General features: G+C 43.1%; 1 protein-coding gene across 1 annotated transcript; it reads right to left on the reverse strand.

Annotated features, from left to right (window-relative positions):
- Positions 1-69: 69 nt before the first annotated feature.
- Positions 70-26941, reverse strand: cxxc4 (CXXC finger 4). The gene is made up of 3 exons (XM_047579690.1): positions 26318-26941; positions 23400-24338; positions 70-1271 (listed from the first exon to the last, which is right to left on the reverse strand). Exons 2-3 carry the CDS (start codon positions 24222-24224, stop codon positions 1227-1229), a joined length of 870 nt encoding a protein of 289 aa, XP_047435646.1. The 5' UTR covers positions 24225-24338; positions 26318-26941; the 3' UTR covers positions 70-1226.
- Positions 26942-27147: the final 206 nt, after the last annotated feature.

The raw sequence follows: 27147 nt of genomic DNA on the forward strand, positions 1-27147 counted from the left end.
CTTCTTCTTTTTTTTTTTTAAATGTAGCTATATCCGTCTGTTGATTTATGATTTTGGTTTCTCCACATCAAACATTTTCTGTCAAGATATCTTTTACTGAAGTCATTTTTTTTTTTATTTTAACACATAAAAGCATCACAACAACAATATACAAATTCTTAGTAATCTTTAAAACCAAAACACATTTACACATGCAACAATAGGGTTTTAAGACAATGAGTAACTTATTGAATAATTTTGCTTTTTGGAATGTATTGTAATAAATCCAGACTATCCCAGAAGCTCCAGAACAACATCTGATAGGTCAATTAAAGTCGAGCGTTTTGCAATTAATCCTAAATTTGAATGATTTAAACATAAGCTACGATTCTTCACTGGCATTACTTTATAGCTCCTCCACAGTCAAATTCCAGCCGAGAGAGAAAAAAGAAAGTGTAATGACCTGCGTAATTCCGCCAAAAACATGTAGCATCTTTGAGAGTGCGACCTCAAAACAGCAGTCCGACCCATGAACATCTGGCGCTGTCGCGGCGAAATGAGTCGGGTTTAAAGAAGCCCACCACACAGGACAATGTGCCCTGTTCCGCAGTGAGTCCGCTCGAATGAGGGAACACGTCCACCAGCGCGGTCGCACAAGCTCTGCCGCCCTCGTACCTCTCGCCCCCGAGGGGGCGGCGCGCTGCCGGCGACGGCCTCGGCGTTGTGGGTTTTTCAGATGAGATAAAAGACAAAACTAGAATATGACTCAGTTTGCCAAAGTAGCTGAGGTCAACTGAAAGGTTGAAGAATAATCAACAGAATAGATTATTGCTCCAGAGTAAAGTGTGTTGTGTTTTTGTCACCAATCCTTGTGGCCTCTTCTGTTCGACGGATTCAGTGTGATCGTATGATTGTCTGTTTGTGTCCTTTACAGAGGATTGGCTGTGAACCTACAGCCACAACACTGAAAACACATTCATAGACACCAAAAATATACATTATGATACTGTCAAAAGGTACAATAATTACACAGAAAAGGAAATTACAGAGTTAAAACAACACCATTATGTTTTCGTTTATCTTTTTGTATGTCCTCGTTTTTCTTCTCCGCTCGTCCTCTCTCAAGGGTGTAGGGCGCGTTGGGTTCTGTGAACCCCCAAAGGGAAGTGCTCCTGGCAGAGAGTCAAGAGTCCCACCTGCCCTCCTGCTGCTGGACGGCCCTATCCATTGGCCATGGCTCGCCCTTTCTAAAAGAACCACCGAAAAGCTTCGCCGTTGTTGACCGGCGTCCTCTGTGGGAGACAAAAGGGGAAGGACACATTTAAATTTCCAGGTTTTGAGCTATATTTATATATTAATAATAATAATAATAATAATAATAATAATAATAATAATAATAATAATAATAATAATAATAATAATAAACACAAGATATATAATCAGAAATTATATCTGGAAGCCAATAATCAATAAAGAGTGGTGGACAACATCAGTTAGAAACAGCATGGACATTAAGTAAAAAACCTAGAAGGACACATAAAATGGCAGAAACACAACCACCAAACCAAGTATTTCATCAAAGAGTCAGCCAAGGTGATTACATCCACGTCCCACCCACACCCAAATAATCATTACGCCGGATGAAATATTCAATACAAATTCCCAAGAAGCAACAATGAGGCATTTAATTACTGTGAGCTGGAGCTGCAGTGAGGGGGAACAGTGCATCATTTCAATTTGAGCCTGCGCCAGCAGCCGCCCCTCCTCCTCCCCCTCCTCCCCGTCCTCCCCATCCCCCCCCCCTACTCCTCCTCCGCCCCAAAACCCCTACGCCAGAGTGACAGCCTCCCTTTTCCGAAACTCATTTCGAAGTCAGAGACATAAAATACTGAAGTCTCCAACCAATCCCCATGACCAATTAGCACATTTTTTGATTTTTCTTTTTTTTTTCTTTCTTTCTTTTTTTTTTTTTGCAGTTGACAGAGAGGGAAATGGTGCATAATCACAACTAAAATCACTTTAGTCTGAGTGGAGGGCAATTTGACATTTTAATACCAAGCATCACGGGCGGCTCCTTAAAGGCATGCTGATGAGTGCTTTAGCACCAGAGGGGCTCCCACACCCGGGATGATGCCGCTTATTGACCACACGTAAACACCTTCAGTTCGGGCAACGATACTACGGCGCAGCGATATTACTCCATATTAACTCTGCTTTGAATCGCGTCGTGTCAGAATCCCCAAAAGGTTTTTGTAATTATAAAGTAAACAGAGGTGCAGCGCCTCAAGTGGATTCATCAATTACTTCACCTGCAACAAATCTGATTATCAGTTTAACCCAATCACAGAGAAAACAAAAACATTTCCCTATTGTATAAATAGTGCATGCCGTACAATTCAGGGTTCAGCAATAGCCTTTAGCACGTTGCTCCTTTTTACACGGATATTGCAGAGATTTTTAAACATTTACCTTGTACATTTTTTATAAACTATACCACAGAGCTTCTTCATAGACAGAAGTTTGAGAATCCCAGATGATCACATTTCAAACTAAGTCCATTATTATCAATGGTAAAAATGGTAAAAATGTAATGTGGGTAACGTTGTATTCCGCTTATGTTCCCACTATCCAACTTAACTACTTATACTTACACATAAGGAGGTCATGTGTACAGTTTAAGTGTTTGGTACTCTAATGTGTCCCTTCATATGTCATGACAACTTCAGCCTAACATTAGAGGCTTTGTTTAGTTTTGAAAATGCAAATTAATGCATATCACACAGCCCAAAACAGCCAAACAACAATAATAAATTAATTAATTAATAGAAAACACAAAATGATTTGATGAAAGTGTCTGAAAGGTCTTCATCCGCCACCTTTGTTCCCTCCTAATCTCCCGAACGCAGTCGATAACTGTCAGCTGTGCGTACTGGATCCTGATCAGACCTATTTATGATGCCTTCCTTCCTATGTCTGTTTTTTGCCTTTTTTTTCTCTTTTTTTTTTTTAAACACCACATTAAGCAATTACTATTATCCTTCCAAGTGAGTAATGGAGGGACCCGGAGCAGCAGGATACCATCATCACCAATTTAAAACTGAATGAAGCACAGTTGCGTTTTAAAGGGTCAAGATGTCCTCAAACATCTCGTTTTATTTATTTATTTTTTTTGTATAATTGCCATGAGCTTATTGGTGAGTCGATGTAACTTCATTGCCGCGTTTTATCTTTTTATTTATTTATTTTTTGAAGTACCTCGTTTTTTTAAATATATATTTTGCTTTTAATGGTTTTGATTTTGGTGAACACGAGAGAGGATGTAGCCTAGTGTAGCAACACTCAGTTCAGAATATGAGTCTAAAAGACCTCTTAACGGTTTCTAAACAACGTGACGTTTTTTGAAGGGCGGGGTTTAACTGGAGGCCAAACATCTCCAACCCTATAGCTTGTAAATGGCGGTTAGCACATTTCAATGGACTGTGCGAATGAACCAGGAAAACGTATATTTTAGAGAATATACTGATACATTGAGTGTTATTTTAAAAAGTTGATTCTAACTGATGGTACTACAGTCACTGGCCCCTACACTCTCATTCATTGGATGGACGATTTGACCAAAGGAGGACACAGAGGGGACAAAGTCTAGTCTGTCTTTATCTAGTGAATCCTCTTCTACAAAGATATTACAAGAAGTAGGTGGAATCACTGTGGAGGGTAACTTCTGCTTGAACACCCCTGAAACATGCAAGTAACCAAGTAACGTTGCGTTAGCTCGCAGTTAGCATTAGCATTAACATGTAACAACAATCCCCCAAATAATGATTAGTCACAATTTATTATAACCCATAACATTATCCAGGCTGAAACTGATGATGCATTAGATATTAATCTTATCTGATAAGAAGTGTGTCTATTGTTGATTGACTCGCTCCAATCCTTTCTTTTAATCACCAAAGTCAAACCAAAGTTGTCTACGAATGACAGTGGCTGGTATGTGATAAAACTTCAAGTTAGTGTTTTTGATTTTCAGCTTTGACACCAAAAAATACAGCAAGATGACATTTTCATGGTTGAAAATGACAGTGTTTGCCTCAAGCTTCCCTCTGTTTTGCCTCCAGTTAACATCGTGATGTCACAGTGACGTATGCCATGAAGGGTCTATAACACCTTGGACTTAATTTTGAGGCTACAGATAAAAAAAAAAGCACCTCTATACGCAATTGGAAAGTCTGACCAATATGAGCCATTTTGTTGTAACCTCATTTAACTCCACGGTGCTCAGATATCGTGTATGACTATGTTGCTGTTGCTCTTCAGTTCAAGCCTTCCCAAACGATTTGACTGGATAGACAGACCTTTGATGGAGCGTAATAAGTTTCCAACTGAGTGACTCCAGACAAACTTTCAACCACAAAAATGGGTGAGGGAAGTCAGAGCTTGGCTTCCATGCTGGAGAGTATGTGCAAGCGGCACGAAACAAAGGAGGTAAATCACTTTTAACCGCAGCCACATGGAGAGTTTTCCCCCGAAAAATCAGTTTTATTGCAATACGACCATCAGTTTTACTCCCTGTAGACTAAAATTCTTTCACTTTTCCTGTGAAGATGAGTCAGCGCTGAAAGCTGAAAGCACTCCGGTCTTTACATAGTTCAATTCAAATGAACCATTCATTACCTTTCTGACATTACTGCTTTCATTCTATAAAAATTTACACTATTGTCATTAAAAGATGGATGCAGCGATTGTTATTTGACCAGAGAAAATATGCACTTCACAACCTGAGCGCTGTGGTTCGGTTGAAACAAAGATGACATTAAAATTGATAATTCAGAAAGAACACACTGGGCACTAATAAACACTCATAAAAATACAATCTCCAGTTCTGCCGTTTTATTAGCAAAAGACGTATGATGGTAATATTAGCTGCCTACTTAATTTTTCAATTAATTCCAAAGACACCCAGAGCCCTCAGATATGGTTTCTGTCACAGTGAATTCAACTGAAATGTTCACTATACAACCTTCACAATGGAAACACTGTGAGCCAACACAATTATACACGCCCTGAACAACAGTAAATAGAAGGCAGCGGCAAGACCTTTAAGTTCAATGTAATCATGGTCCACTGATGAGATAAGATAGTATGCGGTTACATCATGGTGTAAATATATATTTGTGTCAAAACGAGGCGACAGCAAAAAATTATGTTTGTATAAAAGCCAAGATAGGAAGTCTCTCTCATCAAATATCCTTAGGGAAAACTCACTTAGTTCCCCCAGACAATGCAAGACGATGGTCTTGAGCCCCTTCACTTCAGTGCACCGTTGTTTTTACTTTTTATTTATTTCCATCTATGCTGAGGCTCATCTCATCGATACATATGACCAAAAAAAACATCAGCATCCGTGACAACTTTCCTCATTAACACGCAGCGAAGAGTTAGCCTGGCTCTAACGGCGTGGATGTGCTCGCGACATCCACACTGGATATCCACAGGACTTTTCAGGCTTAAACTCTGCTCTCTCTGTCTGGGGTGGGAAGAGACGAGGGAGGAGAGGAGAGAAAGCGGAGGTGAGAATGTTTATCTCGATCCATATTCGCACATTGATCACTCCCTGGTGGAAGTGCGGCTCACCAGAGACAATAATGACCCTGATCTGGGCACTCGGCATGTCTCTGTTTTGTTAAGTTCCCACGTTATCGATCCGGTGGGGCTCTTGAGTGCTGCTTGGATTCACTCCCGGGCCTCCTTGCCTCAGCACACTGCAGTGACCGGGCACAAAGAAGGCTCAATTAGCAACAGCTCTGCGTTGTCTGCTCCCCCACCTGCGTGCGCCTTCAAAATCACTCCATCAACTGGCAGGAGGAGCGAGCGAGCGAGGGAGGGAGGCAAGGCACGGGAGGAGAACAAGGCTGGAGAAACAGGGGAGATGTAGACAGGCTGGGGAGGAGGTAAAGGTTGATAGTGTTACACCAGGGACAAGGGAGCAACGCCAAGGTTTCACCTCGAATCAAGACGTTGTGGCAGCAGCTCAGCCTCACGTCAACGCCGCTGCCTCTGCAGCAGAGCATACATAACAAGCTGGCTACGACGACACGCCAAGGGAAAGACAATTTCCCGCTCTGGCGACGAACGCACACTAGTAGTGAACCGACTAAAGGCGGAGGAGGAAGAGATTTCTCCAGACCTCAAATTAACCCCGCCACACCATCGCGCTAGGCAGGGTTATTCTAAGTGTCTGCTGGTGGCTTTCAGGTGATAACAACACAGTAAAACTGACATGTGGTGGAATAATTCTCTGCTGATTCTGGCGAGGCAGCGTGAGGTCTCTGGGCAGCCGTGCCACCGCGTGATCCTAACCGAACCCGGCAGGAGCGGTTAATGTCGAGCTCACGTCGTCGGCTGATTGAGACGAGGCGGCTGAGGGACGGCGCGGGCCGGAGCGGGACAGCGGGCCGCAATCAAAGCCGACTGGAGTGCGCGCGTCGGAAGGCGAGCCCACCGCCACCAGCCGCAATCTTAAAGGTCCAGGTTGAGACCGGGCCCTCGCTATCTTTTTTTTCCACACAAATAATGAAAACACATGAACAGCCCTCATCTGCCAGCCCGCCCCTGCCCTGCCCCTCCTCTCTCCCCTGCAGCCTTGGCGTCACACTGAGCCGGGGCCAGAGATAAACCACTCAAGACGATGAGGATGATAATGGCAGACGCCGCAGCGCCTCAAAATTCAATCAGCGCCCGGACGTCAATGCGGATGAGTGTAAAAGTGAAATATGCTCGCCGGCGTGTGTTAAAAGACGCCACACAGGGCTCACAGAAACAACAACAGGAGATGAAGAGAGGACGATGAGGGAAAAAGCAAGACAGGCAGAGGCATAGACAGAGAGAGAGAGAGAGAGAAAGAGAGGGAGAGAAATGAAAATAATGTGTCTCTACTGCTCTGCTTCCCTGCACAATCCCACTGGCATTCTGAGCAGCCCTACTTTAACCACAGACTGTGAATAAATTACCCTTTTGAACTCGGGGTGATTGCAAATGTGCCCCGGTTTCTCTTGAGACATGTCTGGCACTAACCCTCAGCTCTATGCTCCCAGCCAGCCTTGTCACAGAGGCTTCCTCCCTCCGCTCTCCTCCCTCTCTCCCTCCCTCTCTCCGTCTCCCTCCCACTAACACACACTCAAGGCTCACACACAGACATGCACAACATCATAAAACTTTTAATTTTCCATAATTACGCTTGTGTTTTTTTTTTTCCCCCTACAATATCACCCCCCTCGAAATTGTAAAGAACCAGCTCAGACTCGGAGACAAATATTACTAGAGATGAGAAAGAATACTGCGAAAAAAATGCAAAAAATCTGAGCGGGCAGAGGCGAGAGAGACGAAGGGGAGACAAGAGATATGTGGGGGACTGAAAGGTAAGAAGGAAGGGAGGAATTTCACAGAGAGAGACAGTGGCACTGGGCAGGTTGAATAGTAGCCTGTGGGAGTGTGCTGATGTGTTTCCAAATGCTCATTATAACACATGGACCATACATTACCCTGACAATACCCATTATTTATTAGGTTACAGGCCGGGAACCAGGCCACTTTTTATGGCCACAGTCCTTTGGATGCAGCTCTGACAGGCTGCAAACAAAATATATATAAATAAACATCACACACACACACACACACACAAAGGGACACACACACATAAACTCCAGTTGACACTGCTTTAGCCGTTTGCACGTACATTTTTTTTTTCTGCATATGTACGGTATATAATTACAAATGCTTTTCACATTTGGGTAACCTCTGTCTGGTAAATTCATCTTCTTTTAGACACAGACACCTTCCAAACCCCAGGTGAATAAATACAAACCCTCTGAACTACACAAAGAAAAGTCCCCGCAATATAAAATGACAACAAGCTTGGATTATTTTCCACCTGCTGGTGAGGATGGGAGAAGTAAAGAAGACAGGAAAGAAAGACCGCGTTCCATCAGAAAGTTAAGGAAGGAGGCCCAGCCAGCTGTGGGGTGGTGGTGGTGGTGGTGGATTCAGGGGTGCAGCCAGCCTTAACTGATGTGTTATATATTGCCTGTCACTTTATTCTGCAGTAATATTGGGGCGTTGCCAAGCTCAAACCTGGAAGGCCTAGCAATCCATCACCTGCGCCATCATGGCGCTGGCGGTCGGAGGGGGTGAAATCTCATCTTGAAGCTTGTAGCCAATATTCTAGCCCACCCCAGTGCCGTTTATAAAAGGTGCCTCTCCAAGGCCGCCATCACGGACAGACCGCTCATCTAGGCGCCCACACTCTGCTGCCCCGCATGCTGCACCACAGCGGCGTAACACAAACACAAACAGGCTTAGAACCTCACATATTACCTGCGCGCTGCAACGATAACGATTCGGGAATATCTGATCTGGTTGTTAACTAACTAATAAAGAGAAACGGCTTACAGCATGAAAACTAAGGACTAGTTAATGCAAAGATTAAAAAAAAATAAATTAAAGATTTTTAAATGTACACTACAGGTGCGTCACAAATACTGTGGATGAAGCTCAGTCTCGACGAAATTACTTAGCTATTGTTTCCATCCAGGCTAAGTGTGACTTTTACTGTTTCGATTGTTAAGATCACAAGTTGTCACTGTAATTGCACATTAGCCAGCCGACAAAGTTACCACTGTATTTCCTTGTACGCTGTCAGCAGACATTTACCAGAAGTCATATTTAGCTCAGATCAACGGTTTATTTCAATACCCACGGAGGACTCCAAGTCAAATTAATTGGAATACCATAAGGATTTTTTTCCCCCCTTGCTATTCTAAATAGCTCACACATTCTGATAACCACACCACTTGAATATGCTCACGGCACAAACGCACGCGGACAAAGGACCCAAGTGCACCAGCGTAGTGATAGCATTCCAGCGCTGAAATGCAGCTACAATCTTTTAATTCAAGGTCCGGCCGCGCACTAAGCATCCGTTCGAGCAAATCAAGCTAAGTGTATTGCGGATGTTTGCGAGTAATAAGGAATTTGGTAGTTTTTCGCTGACTATGCACGGATGGATGGGGGGCGGGGGCGGGGGAGGGGAGGGCGGGGGTGGGGGTGTGTGTGTGTATGATGGGGTGCTTAAGAGCCGTGCCTGGGAGAGGCGGGGTGGCCACAGGGGGGAGATTAGGCTGAGGGGCAGCGAAGGAAAACCAAATCCATCTCCATCTCAGAAACATCCTAAAGCAGATTACTTACTTCAGTGGGAGAGGAAGCGAGGGAGGGAGGGAGGGAAGCGAAAGAGAGAGAGAGAGAGAGAGAGAGAGAGAGGGGCATGAGATGGATGAGGAAGCAGAGAAAGAGAGAGAGAGAGCAATTAGCATAGATGCGATTCTGGCACAGTCCTCTGACTTGATATTTGACCTTCCGCAAGAATCTTGCCAAATATCGCCGGAGAAGCACAGACGGACCATATGGCAAAGTGCTGCTGGAGGCTGAGTGACTCCAAGCCTCTGTATGCTAATGGGGGAATGTAATTACAGTGCAGTATTCCTGTAGGACGTATATTTTACTGGCTCTCCACTGGAGTGAATGTACAGTGGAACAGCGTCAGTGCCGACACAGTTTTTTTTTTTCTTTTTTTTTTCTTTTTTTTGCATTGAGCGGACAGTGAAACAGACCAGGCCCGGCGCTCCTGAGGCGACACACATACACATCTCTTCGTGAGTGACTCAGTGTGTACCGGTGGAAACAGAAACACCCACAGTCAACTATGCGAAAAAGGTAATTCCACACTGAATCACGTCAGGAAGAAAAGCTGCTGAGCTTCAGTCTGCCCGCTCCCCTTATGGACACTCCACAGTCGGTGATGTCAAAGCAGATGTTTTCCATCGGCCTACGGCGGAACACCTGCTGAACGCAGTGACGTCACCGATACGGCCGCGACTGGGAGCACTTCAAAGTTTTGAACCGTCGACAGTAGATCTCTGTGTTTTATTTGACTTTTAAACTAAAGAGAGAATGTAAAATAAATAAATAAACAAAATAAATTAAGATCTATGAAAGAGGACAGTATGTAACATCATTAAGAAGTGGGACAGCAGCACATACTGCACTTTGTAAACAGATACTCTCAAATGCTGTTTGAATTTGGGTTTTGTTCAGTCTGTCTTGTCTTTATTGAGTAGAAACAGACCCGGACAAGAAATATAGGAAGAGTAAAATGTGCACAGGATTCAGTTTAATGGTATGAAATGAGGAAATGTCTGCGGATATATTCATGTGCACAGGTGATATTAACACACAGGATTAGGACTGCACTAGGTTTGAATGGTGGGTGCTAACATAAAAAGGAGATACGCGAATTATAAGACACTGTAATGTACCTGAACTTAGTAAGAATGTCCTAAATATCATGTTTTAACCTCCTGAGACCTGGCGTCCTCATATGGGGACATTATGTTTTAGATCTGTGGCAGCTTATTCTGCCTCATTTAGACCTGCTGTCCTCTTAAGGAGACACTTTGTCTTGTTAGCAAAGGGTCAGTGCACTTGTTTATTTACATTTATTAAGTTTTGTGGTTTGATATGACATGCAAAATTAACAAATTACCAGTACTTAGGACTGAGGATGTTGGGATTTCACCGTTTCCAATTTTAGATTTCGGTTCACATTGGTGACTTAAATTGTAATATACACTGGAAATAATCCCTGTGTCCACATTTCTTTCAAAAACTACTTCCAGTTCAAAGATGATGCTTATATTTTTATATTTCTTAGGTCCTACTAATCCCAAACACCTAAAAAAATCTTATTTTAAAGAAATTACAATGGTTTCCAAATAAATGCTTGGCTCTCAGGAGGTTAATTTTGTGTCCCATTTGTGAAATTGTGTTACAATAAGGAGCTAGCTTTTATGAAAAAAACAAAAAAACAACTAACAATTAAAAATATAATTTCAATGTATATGGTAACTTTGCAATTCATGTGCAAAATTTGAATGCAGAATATATTGGCGACATATTCGCTTTCAACATATTTCTGTAGTTTTCCCGTGAACCAGTGGCTAAAACAACAGATGGGATGCTGCGAATTTTACCAAGACCTCGGTTTTTCTCCAGCGATAACAAAGTAGCGTCTTGTGCTGCTGATTCTCCAATCCAGATTTATATGCCCAGTCACACACCCCGACCTCCTCCTCACATTTGTACAGTACAGGATGTAAAGTAGCTTCCTATTGTTGATCGTAAAAAAAAAAGTAAAAGGTTTTTTTCTTTTTTTTATTATTATTATTTTTTAGAAATACTTAATATGTACAGTCATCTTCATTAAAAATGAATAACTACTGCTTCCGAGGATTTTGTGCAGTGGCTCCTCTGCACTGTGCGTTCATATAAGGATGAAATGTTGCTTTGTGTAAACGGTGCCCGACAGCACAGAATAGAATCTCACACAATGCACCCATGCGGGGATATCTAGGCTAAAACGGGAGGAACTTCATGCTGCAGAAGCAGCTTTCAGATGCCATGCTTCTTCCATTTATCATACATAGAAAAATCCCAGCCCACACAGACAGAGGCTGAGCCAACCCTCGTAGGAAGACGCAGAGGCATCACCCTCGGGTCAGAGGCTGCCATCGGGAGCCAGGTTCACCTACCTGCTACTAAGTACAACAATGCCAGCGTTCATTTCAATTAGCTCCACCCTGATACCCTGGTCCGAGTACAGCAGTTTTACACAGGGCTGCTCCTTAGAGTGGTGGTTTGGGGGGACACATATATGTGGGAGACAGCGGAGGAGCTTTCAGGTGCTGCTGCGGTTTCAGGAAAACAAAACAAAGAGATGCGACAGGGAGGTCAGCTGAGCTGCACGACTGGAAATCAGGGCAGGCGGTGTAGGGAGTGATCGGGGGAGGAGGGGGAAGATGAACAGGACACGCGTTTGAGTGTGCAGATACCTGAGGGATCTGCTATGGAAATCCCCAATTTCTCAGCCAAGTTGCAGCCCTTTGAACAGCGAAAGACGTCAGTGAGCACGACGAGAAGCCATGTGGGTGTAACGAGGCGAGGGCTAAGCGAGGCAACGTGCTGCCAGTTCTCTGAAATGTTAAATTGAAATGCAAAGCAGGAGCAGGCCTTCTTGTTTTGAGCAGATTTCCCAGCATCTGTGTGGGAGCACTTAAACTTAGAAGGTCCATATGCAAGGCTCTGCATATTGACTGTAAATCAACATAATATTTAGGTTAGGATTAGGAAATACACATGGCGGCGGGGTTTTAATTTCACTCAGGTAAATGAGAGTCAAACCAATCTGTTCATCAAATCAGTGGCTAACGTAAATATCACTTAATGAGATTTTTAACTATTTTGATAAGTAAACCATTGTGCTTTCGCTCCATATTGTGCTGCTTATAGATGTATGCCTGTTTTAACAGATCTCTGATATAGGGCTGGGTGGTATATCTGTTCATACGGCATTTTTTTTCTCATGAATTTTTAATATGTCCGCATACCGGTGTATTTGATTACACAGCATTCAGAACGCTGCCCCGCGAGACACAGTCTTAGACCGGTCCAATTTCAATGTAGCGCCTCTAAACTTGCATGGTGTCACTGTGTCACTGTGAGGTGTGGTGAAGATGGAAAGGTCCAAAAAATAAAGCGGTAGAGCGGAGGACTTCTGCCAAAATAATGTGCCATGTGGGGTTTTTTAAAATTTTTTTAGGGTGACCAGACGCCCCCGGGAAAAAAAAACGTTGCGCGCAACTACAATTATTACGGTAGCCGGTCCCGCTGTTATTGACATGAAAGACATAGCAGTTTAAATATGAATAATTATGACAAAATAAATTAAACCGTAATTGTCCCTGTTTCTTCATTTCATCTTGATAACATTTCATTCTTTTTTTCTTTTCTTTTTTACCTCAGAGCTGTAGACTCAGAGTGGACAGTGCTAACAAGGGGCCACTACTAGTGCGGGATTATTCTACAATATTTATTCATCATCACAGTAAAATAGTCCCTCTTTAGTCGATCTACTGCTTTAATTCCTCTCTCAACCAGTAGAAAATTTGTAAACACATGAAAAAAATAAATACTGTAATATACTGTGATATACATTTTTGTTTTTTCGCCTTAATCTGATATATAAGGAAGAAAGAGTGTAGGTGCTTGACTGACCAACTTGCGCAAATACAACACGTTACTGTCAAATGTGTCTTTAACAAACATGAAGCAAATAATGGTTTAATAAGACCCTTGCTCTGTAGGGGGTGGAATAGTCCTGTATTCGTAAAAGACAAAAAAACAAAAAAAAAACAAACAAACAACTGCAACGCTTCAACTTCTGCCACACGCATCACTAGCATCTGCTAACAATTTGCTGCTTAAGTAACTGTGACGACAAAGCCTCATGCAAAGGCTGCAGCCGTTATCTGTGACCTAATATACAAAAATGACGACGGGTGGCCACATCATAAAACCCAAATAACAGTAATGAGAAAAACTGGAAAATGGGAACTTAAAAAAAAAAAAAAATTCTTCTGAAACCGGCGCCTCCTCCGACGTTTCAGTTCCGCCGGTAAGAAGATGAATCTGGGGTGATCAGAAACCGGAACAGAAACCAGTTAAACGGTTTGGCGCCATAAGGTTATGTTAGTGCATTTGGTTCATATTCAGGCAAAGCTGAAAACTGCTTGGTTGAACTGGACATGTGCACAGTCCATTCACATCCGTTTTTCGTCTTTTTTTTCCTCTAACCTCCGTCCGCTCTAGAGTTCAGTCAAACAAACAACTCGCTAATGGTCTCCAGGTCTGCACAAAGAGTCAGCCGAGAGTCGAGCCAAACCCACTGCACCGTTCCCCGCGTAGGCTCGCATAATTCCTGCTTAACGGGCCGCAAGCCAAATACGTTGGAAGCCATTGGACTGGTTCATTTATTTACAGTATAGGGATGGAAAACACAAGGCTGCGTGTGTCCTAAAGTCCTAATTTGGTTTCATTTAATTTAGCTGAGACACAATAACAGTGCGTTGAGGTCTGTAGGTGTGTAAAAAAAAAAAAAAACAACCTCCACACTAAAAAAGAGAAGCCTGGATTAAAGTCATCTGGTTAGACTCATGAGGCTAATATTCCACCAGAAGCTACCCAGAACAAGGAATTACACAAGTAAGCCGTAGTCAAACTGGGACGTGGAACTTGACAAAGATGAAAACAAGGGAGATACCATTAGGTAATGTGCAGTATTTAAGACGGGGCTAATCCAAGCAACCCCCCCCCACCCACACACACGCACACACACACACGCACACACACACACGCCGCAGTTTAGTCATTCCAGCTCCACACTGATCAGACGGAGAAAACGGTCACAGTTTGCCAAAACACAGCTTGCACTCTGAGCCGACTAAAATCATTCCTCTGCTCGACAGAACGCCACAGACAGATCATTCAAGGAATGACAACAAACTGTGAGCAACTCAGTGGTTCATCAGCGGCGGAGGACAAAGGGGCTTTCCGCTCAGGAATGAAAATATCCACCTGATGTCATCAACGGGTTCACCATGAATCCTGCCCTACGCCTGAGGACCACAGACTGACTCCACACCTCCGTGACACTCTCCAACCCCAGGGTTTCTCAGTGAAAATAAATAAATAAAATAAAATAAAAAAAAAAAACTTGAAATATCTTTCTGGGCATGGTGTCAGATGCTCGCCATGAAATATTCATGACGTGAGAGCAGAGCCACAATAGAGGAGGTGGCAGCAAGCGAGGATTTGACTTGCAGAAACTGAGACGCTTAAACCGCGCTGACCGATTTCTCCCTAGTTGTCACTCACAAATTCCCTTTCACAACGCTTTTCCTTGAATGAGCGGCTCACAGGCATCTGTCATTTGCCGCCTTTTTAACTCCGAAGACACAAAGCCCTTAGTGTGTCTGTCCGAGTGCAATTTCTTGCTAAGATAACATTTGCCAAAAACAATGAGGATAAAAAGGCTTTGGTTAAATACATTTACTATATACTGGGGGTGTGTGTTGTTTGGTTTTGCAGATTTAACAGATTTAGTGACATTTCTGATTTTTTTTTATTTTTTATTTTTGTATGCTTTAGCCTATTACACAAATCTTATGTACACGTGGAAACATTCTGGGATTTAATAGTTTGCCGCCCGAGGCAAAATCAGAAATCGAAATCTAAGCAAAGAGAACCGCATCACAAAAAAAAAGTCCACATACTTGCATCTAAACTGAAATCTTTAATATTTTCACACGCTTTAAAGGTTTGTTTACATGAGTAATATTTGTACACAGTGGCTGATGTTTCAATTGTGACTCTAAAAAAGACTCAAAAAAAAAGATCAAATTCACATTATTTTTTTTTATGATGTTTATTCAGTTTGTTTTCTTGTAGGATTTTCAACGAAGCTTCCTTAAGAATGAGGATTGTGTTTCGGCTGCCCTTAATCTACAAGCATTTGCAGCAACTTTTCAGGAAGACTTTTCAGCGAAGGTTCTCCATTATCATGCACCGATCATTTTTAACTGAATAAGAGCAAAAGTTACTTCAAATGAGCTTCAAGTCAAAAACCAAGGTCACTACTGGGAAACCTGCAAGGACAGTAAAAAACAGGTCAAACTGAGAAAGAAAAAGGTAGAGAGGTTTCCCTACAAGAGGTAGGCATTAAAGGACGAGATTTCGCTGAATCAGCAAACAGATCAGAGGGAGGTAAGAGAAATTAAACTGTGTCTGGTCTGGAAAAATGTCTAGTCTAGTTCTCTTGTAGTCGGTTTCTAAATCAGTGTTTGGGCGACTAAATTCACAAGTCTGGAATCAACAAACTCTTAACATTCGGGAGAGGTGTCGTCATCGTGTCAACTAGAGCCGCAACAATAATTAACCGAGTCTTTTGGGTCATAATTGAACAGTGATCAAACAGAAATCCATAGGTTTTACAAATCTGACCCATTTTACTTAGCTGATGTCAAAATGTCAGGAACTCTGATAGAGCGACGGATGGAAATAGAGTTTCCATTGGTGTTGCTCAGTCGCCAGGAATGCGGGGCTTGATTTTAATACAGGTGCAGTGGGAACATCTAATTGTAACCCTCCACCTCATCACCTAAACGTTGGCAGGTATCATAAGATCAATGGCCGGCGTCACGGTTTTGTTTTTCAAATAGTCCAGATCAAGTAGATTCATGCATTCCTGCCATTTCAGATGTAAGGTGTCATTTTTCACTGTTTTACAATTACAGTGCAGTTTATGGACTTTTACTGAGGACGGCAAGCGCTGCAATTTTCCGCTAGGTTCAAAACCAGAAAGTCATACTCTGCAATGTGAACAGAATTTTTTTTTTATTTGGTAAATAATGCTGGAAAAGCAGTGTAATGTATGAAAGTGTATAAAACAGTAGGGAGGTGATGAAATGAATGGACCCCCACTGTATTTACCAAAAAAAAACTTGCTGTAAAAGGGTAAACACATGAGCACTAATATGAAGTCGGAGTATTATTAAAGCTGCATGCTTGGATGCAACGTGATACACTTTCGATCAAATTACAAAGTCTTTTTCTCTTCCTGGGTTGCACAGCATTGTGCAGTTGTGCCAACTAAACATGGACTTCAGCGTCTCTTTGTTGAGGCGTGTTTTGAGGCTTTAAGTCAGTTTCTTTGCACGTTTTGTTACAAATCAGTACAGTGATCGTGTATTTGACCACAAGACAGGCGACCTACAGCTCAGTACTGTACCTGAACGCAGCAGAAACTGCAGAACTTGAATAAATTGGTGTAGAGGTAAGTATTCCTTATCTCTAGTTGGAACCAGAGGCTAATATTAGTATTTTTCTTGTCTTAGAAGGTATAGACATAGGCGAGTTCAACTATTCCTATTCTGACACCTCAAATGATAATTTCTCTCTGCGGATCTCCGATGTTAATGACAATGTAATAATACACCTGACACCTAATCATGGCTAATATAACTGATGCCTACGCTTCTATTTTAGTCTGACGTAGCCACAAAGGAAACAGCGGTAAAATGAAAGTTTCAGTGTTCACAAACATCTCTTTAATGAAATGAAATCAGTGCAGTCGCTCATTTTCATTTAAGAAATGTGGGTCATGTCTCTTTAATGGACGGGGTTCGTAGCATTTTATTGTATATATATATATGTTTCTGCCAAAACATGAATTAGAAATGGAAACTAAAAAAAATAAAAAAAACAACCAAAAAAAAAAAACAAAAACAAAAAAAAAGTCACACCCAGCACCACAATAACACCCTGTGTTGTGATACCCTGCGCTCAGTGCAATCCCCTGATGCAATTACTCAAGACTTCTCTCTCACACTTTTTCATGCAGGCTCCCCGGTAATGACGAGATACCTTTTAACTTCTCAGCCAGAGTCAGCATCAATAATTTATTCACATCTGTTTAAAATTTAAAGTGCCACACATTAACGTCCTCCCGCACCTGCTCTTTCACGCTGTCCACCCTCCACTGGGCCGCTTTCTACCCCCATCCCTGTCTCTCTCCTCCTCTCTTTCTCCTCCTCTCTCTTTTCCCGCTATGCACAGACAATGACAATGAGATCTCTTTTACCACTGAACCAGGGATGTTAAATCAAACAGGGGCAGAAGAGGCGACAGACCACATAATGTAGGGGCGTCGTCCGGACGCCTCCAATTACGCTTTGGCCTTAATTTGTGGCGGTGGAAGGAGACGATGAATTCTTTAAAAGAGCCGTGCTGTTGCGGTTTTCCAGGCTCAGCCGAGGCCTAAGGAGGACAGCTTCTCAGTGCAAATGGAAGCTGACAGAAAATCCACATGGCACGACCAATCTAGTGGAAAAGGGGCATGACAATAACTAAGGGGGCCCGTGCTCTTAAGCAGCCGAGGGTAGCTGCAGGAACGGTGTGTATAATTAAGCGGCCTGCATTCTGGTTCAGATGGCGAAATCCCATTGTCTTGACAGGAGCTTACCGTTGCCCTTTAGCTTGAGACGCGCCACAGCGTATGGCCTCATTTTTCTCCTCTCTTTTTTTTTTCACACTCCCCCAGACCTCTGCGACCAAATTAATCTGCACTTTTAAAGCTTGAATAAATCCAGTAAGTTAGAGATCTGCAGATCTAAAGGCCGCGTGTCCCTCAGGCTTTTCCTCCTCTGATTTTTTTCTTATTTTTTTTTTATTATTATTATTTCGTTACCCCGTCTCCTTTGCCCGTGGAGATTGACTGGGAGCACTCAGTGTTATCTCCAGGGAGGCAAAGGTTGGGGGGAGGGTGTGAAGGCCACAGATTTGTCCTTATCTATTCTGAGCACACCTAAAACAAATTAGACCTGGCTGCTGTTGCTTATTTGGCTCCCGCACTCTCATTAAGGGGCCGAATGCAGGCTATTTTCCTCAAGGTCCTGCTTCCTACCATTTCGGGCCTTGTCTTTTATCACAGTAGCAAAGGTTTCTAAGCATCCACGCCACCTTTTCATCTCACCCAGTTCATGTCGTCACATCAATGCTGCACAAAGAACAGAGAGAGGGAGGGAGGGAGGGAAAGGGAGAGCGGGGACGCTGCTTTCCTCCACGTGACTTGATTCCGGCCTTTGACATTTGCTAATTGAACGGAGGATCAGCTCCATTTTGCCCCTTTCCCGTTCTTTCTACAGTGCAACGCTGCTGCTTGAATGTTCTCAGAATGCTGTTATTTCAAGCATTTCTGCTTTTGTCCTGGCACTAGTACGAAAAGCAAGGATGTTTAAGTCAAATTGTCGCTGTCAATGCCCTCAGTACCTCAGTCAGTCGAGTTGTGCTTGATGTTATGAGGAAATATTTCTGTCAAATTGTATGACTGACGAAGCTACTGGTTCAGACGTCCGTCTGTCCGTCCGTGAAAAGTCTTCAGCGCTGAATCATTCACAAGCAAAGCCTATATATATGCTGCTGGAACTATTACGTGCAACGCAAAAAACGAATGTGCAGGTTAAATAAAATATCTCTTGGAATTGGTCAGCAATGTGGCGTGATTGTCTGACACTACGACAGAAAAAAAAAGAAGTCCACTCATACTCTCACATGGCTGGCTAGCTAATGAAGTGGTATTGTTTTATATAACAATATTAACATGTTTCATATAACAAAATGCAAGAATAAAATTCCCAAGACTACTCAGCTAAAAAAATGTAATTATATATGTAAACATCTCCGACGTTAGCATAAACAAATGGAAATAATTTGTCAAAGATTTTCATATTTCCACGGTTAACTCCAAACCAGCCTAGAACAAGCAACCAGTAAGCGATCTGTACGATGGTTGAGGTTATTATTGTATTCACAATAGGACATTTTCAGAAAGGTTACATTTGATGAGTTGTGACGTTTGTTAATAATTGTGATTTGGCCAAACGGGCTCATCTTTTCATTAAGGCTTCGCATTTTCTACATTCCTAAGTCATCCTGCTGCTAGCTTGCTAAATCATTAGCGATTGGTCTTGCTACTTAAGGTTCATTTAGGGTACTGCAGGACATAGACGCCGTAGCCATTCCTCTGTGGCTAGTTTGGCTAGCTCTCCAACAACGCTTCACCTTCCACCCCCTGCTTCACTTTCAACAATGGCGATCAAACATTTCACAGACATTTTGCTGGATTTTGGCCACAGACGAGTCATACAAATGTTCGTATCTATGAACCTTTCGTCAATGTCTTCCATCTTTTTTCATCCAAAACAATCAATTCGAAAATTGAGGAGATAGAGAAAAACTAAAGCAGAAACATCCAACCCAGCAAAAAATAGTTGAAAAGACATTGAAAAGACATTGAAAATACGTCACTCATGTGCGTCTAAACAATGTCTAAATTTGGTTGAAAAGTGAAAGGTGAAAAATCGTCATTTTCATGTCGTTGAAAAGACGTCTTTAAAAAGACACAACCCAATTTTCAGCGACTATTTTGGACTAAATCAAGACTATGACGGACCGACCAGATTTAGCCCAAAAACCAATGTTGAAATGACGTCTGGTGTTTGGTGGGATGCTAATACCAAGTGGACAGATCACAGCTCTGGTACAGAAGCATAAACTACCAAATAGTGAGTTGATGTTTCCACCTAAATGATCTCGGCTGCTTTGAAAAAAGAAGACCGGGTCGAACGTTCACAAACAATGTTGGTCCATATTTGTGGGAGGGCTGTGGCTCAGTAGGCAGCTTGTCTATGAACCAGAGTTAGCAGTTCAAACCCTAGTGGACCACATGCCGAACTGAACCCAGAGTGGGCCACAAGTGCCTGGAACTGGTATATGAAAGGGCTTGAGTGAATAAATGGGTAGACAGTAAAGAGCTTTGAGTAGGTAGAAAAGCCCTGTATGGAGCCCTTTAGACCATTTACCATAAAGGACGCACGAGTGTCCACATGCCACGTCAGATTAGTATTTTTGTTCTGTTTAAAACACAGGCTGCTGAGCGTACCGCGTCCTCCCTGCCATGAGTCTATGGACCCCTTTGCAGAAATAAAAGTTAATATGAGGTAAACAGGTGAGTTAAAGAGAGGTGAAAATACGACTTGCCTGCATGCGAGTATCGCATTTGAAAGTTAATGAAGGACCTTTGAGTCGTCTCAGCTCAAGCTATGCAAAGGTAACTGCTCAGGAAATGTTAGGTTAGATGAGATTCCTCTGCCAGACTAATCCATCCTGGAGCCTGAGAGCAGCACAGAGACGGAGCAATGAGAGAGAAAGAGAGAGAGAGGGAGCAGAAACTGCTGCAGAACAGCACAGCAGTGACACAGGGCAATTCTCTAGGGCCTTGCATTAGCGCGCTAAATTAAAGGGGGTATTAGATTAAATTGGCTCTCCGATTTCAGGGGTGTGAGTAAAATTCTGATTTGCATTTTCCACCGCTGCTTAAGATATAATTAGTTCAGGGTGATTCCCATGTGGAAAACACTGACAGCCAAATCTAACTGGCTGCCAGTGGCTTATCATCTCTTCCAAGGCAGGAGGTACGCTCGGCTCATGTTCGGTGGGTGTGTTTGTTTGTGATTGTGTAGTGAGACTGTGGCACCGAGCGGGGCCGCGTTCACGTACACGTGTGTGTGTGTGCGTGAGAGAGAAAAGGTGGGAGACACAATGTGCATACAGGCGAATTCGCACATATGCTGCAAAATCCTCCCTCCAAACTCGCTGCAGCGTCTGACTTACTGAACGCACGTCTCGGCCTAATCCTGCCAAACTTTGAGAGACAGTTAGCGCCATCAATGAAATGAGGAGAGATCCGCTCCCTGTTAATGTGCATTTAGAAGGTTCTCAAAGCCAGTGCACCACTTCACACCTTTTAGACGCCTTTAAAACCATTTCCGCAGCAGAAGGTGGACCTGTAATTACACATCCACAGTCAAAAATAACAATTACTGCAGGAGAGGTCCATATTGCGAAATACTGGAGGAGCTTTTAAAAGCAAGTGTGGATTTGTTTAGGGGACTTCACACCCGGGGTAATTCTAACCTTCTTTGCAAATGGATGTTTTCCAAAAGTGAGTCTACCCATGGATTATGAATGTGAGTCCAGCTTCCTGGACACCTGTTTGGGACACCTGTTAGTGCCTAATATATGGAGTCAACATTAAATGAGCTTCCGATTGACACCTCTGCAGCATCCACATCCAAACCCATAACCCATCCACATCCAGTTCAATTAAACTCTTAAACCCATGTTTCCCACATTGTATGACAGGACACAAGTATGCTCTGTACCAGCTCGTTCCTAGATTCAGCCTGTGAGGCATATTTATGAATGAAACAAAGTATCTTTTATAGACAGTTGTTGTTTGCACTTGTAATTTCAGTCTGTTAAGGATTTCTTTTTTCTTTTTGGTAAAAATTCTTCCATTGTAGTCGAGATATTTTTACTCGTTCCAAAGACTAATCAGCAAGCGGGAAAAATCCTTTCTTCTCCAAACGGGTCCTCCTCGCAGAGATTGGTTCACTCAGAAAGGAAGATGTTAAAGACTCAATTTTAGACAAGAAATGTTCCCTTTAGAGATAACTCGGCCAATCAGAATGATAACTCTTGAAACATATACCTTTGCTAGAATTTAAATGAAGCTTGCTTCGTGGGTTTGTTCTGCAACTTATGTCTGCCCTGATTAGCCAACTGCTCGGTTTCAGGGGCTAAAAGCTGGCGCAAAGAGTAAAAAGCTGGCCTAATTGACTCTCTGGATTTCTGTTTCAGTTGCAAAGTGGAAAGCGTTAAATGTTTGGGAGTCCTGACAAAAACAGTAAACGCTACTAACATTTTAATCAGGACTGAATTAACAGAAAATCTCCATGTAGCACTAGAGTACGAGGTATAAGCGTTGAGGGTGACATGACTAAACACAATTTCATTCTCAACACTAAATGGTCACTAAAAACAAATAATCAGAATAACTGATTTAGTGAATTCAAAGTTTACGGAGGAATTCATACACAAGCAGATTAGGTAATGTTTTATAATTAACCCCGTGTGCCTGTCTTTCTAATCACTTAATTAATAAGCAAATTATCTGGCCCTCGGGTTGTATCTGCTGGAAACTCCTCCATACACGTCCATGTTAAATCAGTGAGCATGTTCAAAATCTCAGGGTAAACAGAACAATATCTGTAACTTAATCTTCACAGAGCGCCCCTGGCCTGCATGACCAAAAGTTAGCTGGTAAATAAAACAATTAAAGCCTTTAAAAACAAGACTGCGTCCTAATTAAGCCTCGTCAGTTAAGTTGGACCTTTATAAGATTTCCTGAAGTGACACAGACTTTTTGCCTCTGTTCCCTTCTTGATATGCATCATGCACCAGATTGATCCATAATTGCCCATAATGAAGCCCCCCCTCCCTCCGCTACCCCCCAATCCCCCCTCCCCTACTGTATATGCGCAGTGAATTCATACAGGATCAGTGGGAAGGGATTAGTCTGGGTGCTTTACTATCCTCCCCACACAAAACTTGGGGGATGTTTTCAGAAACACCATCAACAGCTCTGCCATCTCTTGGTGGTCGGAGGCTGAGTCTTTGTGGGATATTGATTCTCCCCATCCAGAGACGGTTTCCATAATTGGTTAAAATGACCGGGTGCAGAGAGAGATGGCTCTCTGCTGAAAACCATTTCCCAGCCCTGCTTGGAGCTGAGCCAAGCTCGGGGTTGTTCGGATGCTTTCCAGCCCCAGCCTGACTGGCAGCAATTAGGGGTGTCTGAGCCAAGCTCAGCTTGCGCTCCGCACAAACACCCCTAATTACTGCCAATTAGGCTAGGCGGGTAGGCAGATTTGAGAAACCGGGGGGATGTTCAGGCATGGGTGGGCATGGAAACAATTTTCAAGGGCTTAGAACGTGACTGGATGAAAAGGTTAATGCTTTGGAGTGCAAGGGGATAATAACAAAAGAAGGGGAAGCAGAGCCCCAATTCTCACCTCCAACGATGAGCCTGGCTTCTTCTTCAGCTCCTCGCATTTCCTAAATTTGCAGATCTGGTGGCCCGTTTTGCGGTTCCGACAACTGCTGCAGACACCACAGTTGATTAGCCGCCTGCAGGGTGCACAGACCCCACACCTTTTCCTTTTCTTCTTCGCTGGGTTTCCACTGGATGCTGAGGAATTATTCTGTGGGCAGTCTGCCAGATTGGCAATTTGAAACGCACTGTCTGTAACGGCTGCTGAGGCTGCGGGGGAGTGAAGGGCTGTCATGACGATGACCCCGGGAGGTAATGAGATGCCCCCTAAAGCCGGAATAGCGGAAAAAGTTCCAACGCGTTCTGGGAGATTCATTATCTCTGCTTCAGCAGCGCCGCATTTCAGCTTGTTCATGCATTCTCCTGCTAAAGGTCTGCAGTGTTCGGGGGATAAGGTAGAGAGGAAATTATTATTTGCCATTTGCAGCGTCTCTGGCGGCACGCCAGGCTTCCCCGGCCTCTGGGAGTCATTTCTATGCATGCTGGTCCTATTAGGGTTTATTGCCGCTGATTTCCTTCCCCAGAGCATGGCGTTATCACAGTTCCAAGGGGACATACCAATTCTTGCACTGGGAAAAATGGGCGTTGTGATACGAGCAATCTTAGCAGTCTGCGGAAATGCCCCATTGGTTTTATAAAAGTTTGCAAAAGACCTGTACCTTTCCATTTCTGCATTATAATCCAAAAGCTGGCTTAATCCACCATCCTGAAGGTTATCCTTTTGTAAGAGAGACACATCTGCGTTCTGTCCGTTTTCAATGCAAAGCGCATTGTTTATGTTAGACATGGCTGAGGAATGGTTGTCAGTGTTTAGGAGAAGAGAGTGAGGTTACAGCGGCCTTTGTCAAACTGAAGCTGGTTATGAACAGCGTGTTACCATCCTGGTTTATCGTCTCCAGTGCTAAAAGCAAAAAAATACAAGAAAAAAAAAACAACAGTTACACATAAAAGAGGCAAATGTTTTCATTCTAATCAGTTTTCATTTCTCCACCTCAACTTTCCTCTGAAGATAAGAGCTGAACATTTGAAGATTCCTCTGGCACATTGTTTACGCTCTGACGGTTTATAATGGAACTATCAAAAATAGTCACAACTGATGGTGACAATAATGTGATAGCTGTGACAGACCAACATGTCATTATTATAACGAGGGGGAAGAATTAGCATGCTTCAAAACACGCCACACTTTCACCATTTTCCTTTCTTTTTTTTTTCTTTTTTTTCCCCAAGATCTCTTACACATTTTCAAGAAAATACAATCAGCTCCTTCAGAGAAGAAATAAATCTATCGTGGATATACAAGGGAACATTTCATCAAAACATAAACATTTAATATTCAATCCAAAATATCAGTATTTGGAGTCGAGCCTCATCAGAATTCAGATTACCACAGCTGTAGCTACAAACACATTTTTTTGTGTGTGTGTGTTTTTAAAATAGTCTGCTTTGGATGCGAGGAAGAACACAGTTTAATACGTTCAGATTTCTTGATTTTATCAGTAGTAAAAGTAGAAGTGGCGCGTGCATGTAAACAAGACTCTCAGGAGCACCTGGTATTCATTCATGGCCAGCTCTATTGCATTTACACAGTGACAGCTCTCTGTGATAGCCACTGGTGAATTTACAACCAGATCATGGACCAGACCAACTACGGTGTCAGCTGCCTCGGGATGGTACATGCGTATCTGTGTGTGCGTGTGTGTGTGTGAGGTGGTGGTGGTGTGCTCCATTTCCTCTCCCTCTCTCTCCACCAGTGTGTCTGGATTTGGTTTCCACAGATAAAAGCCCATTAGACACATCTCCCCCTACTTCCATTACCTTTTTCTGGGCTTTCTCTCTTAATTGCCAAAGCTGATCCATTGCTGGAAGACTAAGGCATTTCAAATCACTTCCATGGTGCTACCCAGCAGCTGTCTTGAAAAGAATGAATTATAAATATGCACACTTGGAACTGGAGCGGTCGCAATGGGTGGCATTATTATTAAGGTCCTACTGTACTAAAGTGTGAATCCTTTCAAACACAGCCAAGCAGGTGAATATTTCTGGCCACCTTGTTGACCTAAAAAATACCCAGACGATACACCATCAACATTCTCACAGTGGCTAAAGTCCTTCTTCCAAAAAAAAATAAAAAATAAAAAAATCTTTAAGTCCTAATACAATTTGCAAGGTGACACCTTCCAAATGATTATGATTCATTTTTAAATCTGATGCCACATGTTCTACCCAGCATCTGTTCTCCATCTGGAGGTTCAATGTCGATGTGGCATCCAAAACAAGCAGCGGCCACCCGTAAACAAAACCTCCTTGGCTTAATGATCAGCCCTCCTCAGGGTCATTATTACTTAATCAATTCACCCCTGGAGCGAGATACGCAGCCCAAAGGCAATCAAGTCACGGACATTGATTTTCAGCCTGTAAACAAAGTTTAGAGAGACAGAAATGTTCAATACTTGGAGAGAGAGAAGGGGAGAGGGGAGGGAGGGGAGAGAGAAAGAGAAAGGGGAGAGTGGGAGAAGGAGACTGGAGAAAGAAAAGTAAAAAAAAAAGAAAAGAAAAAGAAAAAAGAAAGAGCCACGTCCGATGACCGACCATCTAACGCTGCCGCACCGCGATGCCATTAATTGCTCCGTCTGGTCTGTGGTAGACATTCAGATCAAAAGGTCATGCATAGACAATCCGACGAGGGGAGTGCGGCGCAACAGCGCACAACAAAAAACCCATGAAAATGATCCTGACATTGGCTGGATCACTTGGCGGTAACAATTCGCGAAGGAAAAGGGGGGAAAAGGTAAAACGCATGCAACTGGACGGCAAAAAAATATGGACGGACGCACGCACGCACACACACCAAAGATAGGGAGAGAGAGCATCACCTACCAGGTTCCCGTTGAGAACAACCCCCAAGATGCTACCAGCCTGCGATCATGTAACGGCACATTACTGCGAAGCGATACGTGGTGGGGGGGAAATAATGCAAAGATGCGAGAAGACGCGCAGACACAGGCTGCCGGAGGAGAGCGGGGCGACTCTGTGCGTGTTTGTTCAGAGCGCTCAAAACAAAAGGACCATTTTTTTTTATCGACTTTCTGGTCACGTTAGGAAAAAAAAGGTTGGAAAGTGCACAAATGTGCCAAAAAAAAGGTGTCGGAGAAAAACAAGAGGGGGGTTAAATCGCAGAGGTGGTTATGTGTTTCCTCTCCTCTTGATCCGGGGGCTGTATTGTGTCTCTGCCTGGTCTCTGCTCAGTCCGTGTCTCCTGTCGCTGTGTGTGGCTGATTGGTGCTGAGGTGAGGAAGCAGGGATGTGGACACCTACTGATCATTGGCTGGAAATTACTATAGAAACACTCGGGAGGTGGGAGGGATGGATGGCTCAGGGCGCCCTACAGGGGGAGGAATATCTCCGGGAAATATCTGCGTCTTGAACCATTACGGTGGCCTCGTATCCCCCCTCTCTTTGACAAAAAATAAAAAAATAAAAAAATATATTTTAAACATATTTCTGTCATGACGAGACGTTTAGAGCGGAGGAATGGTTTGCCATTAAGCAGACGTGTCTTTTAATAAGGATTGGAGAAACTTGTCAAATTAATTTGAACGGAGCTGAGCTGTGATTAAGATAAAATGCCTCCGCCGGGTTGCCCCCCCTCCCTTCTCTCTCGTTCTCTCTCTCCCCGTCCAGAGACAGCCATAATTACTAAGACCTCC

The sequence above is a fragment of the Mugil cephalus genome, chromosome 2 (genome assembly GCF_022458985.1).
Source record: "Mugil cephalus isolate CIBA_MC_2020 chromosome 2, CIBA_Mcephalus_1.1, whole genome shotgun sequence".
Lineage (NCBI taxonomy): Eukaryota > Metazoa > Chordata > Actinopteri > Mugiliformes > Mugilidae > Mugil > Mugil cephalus.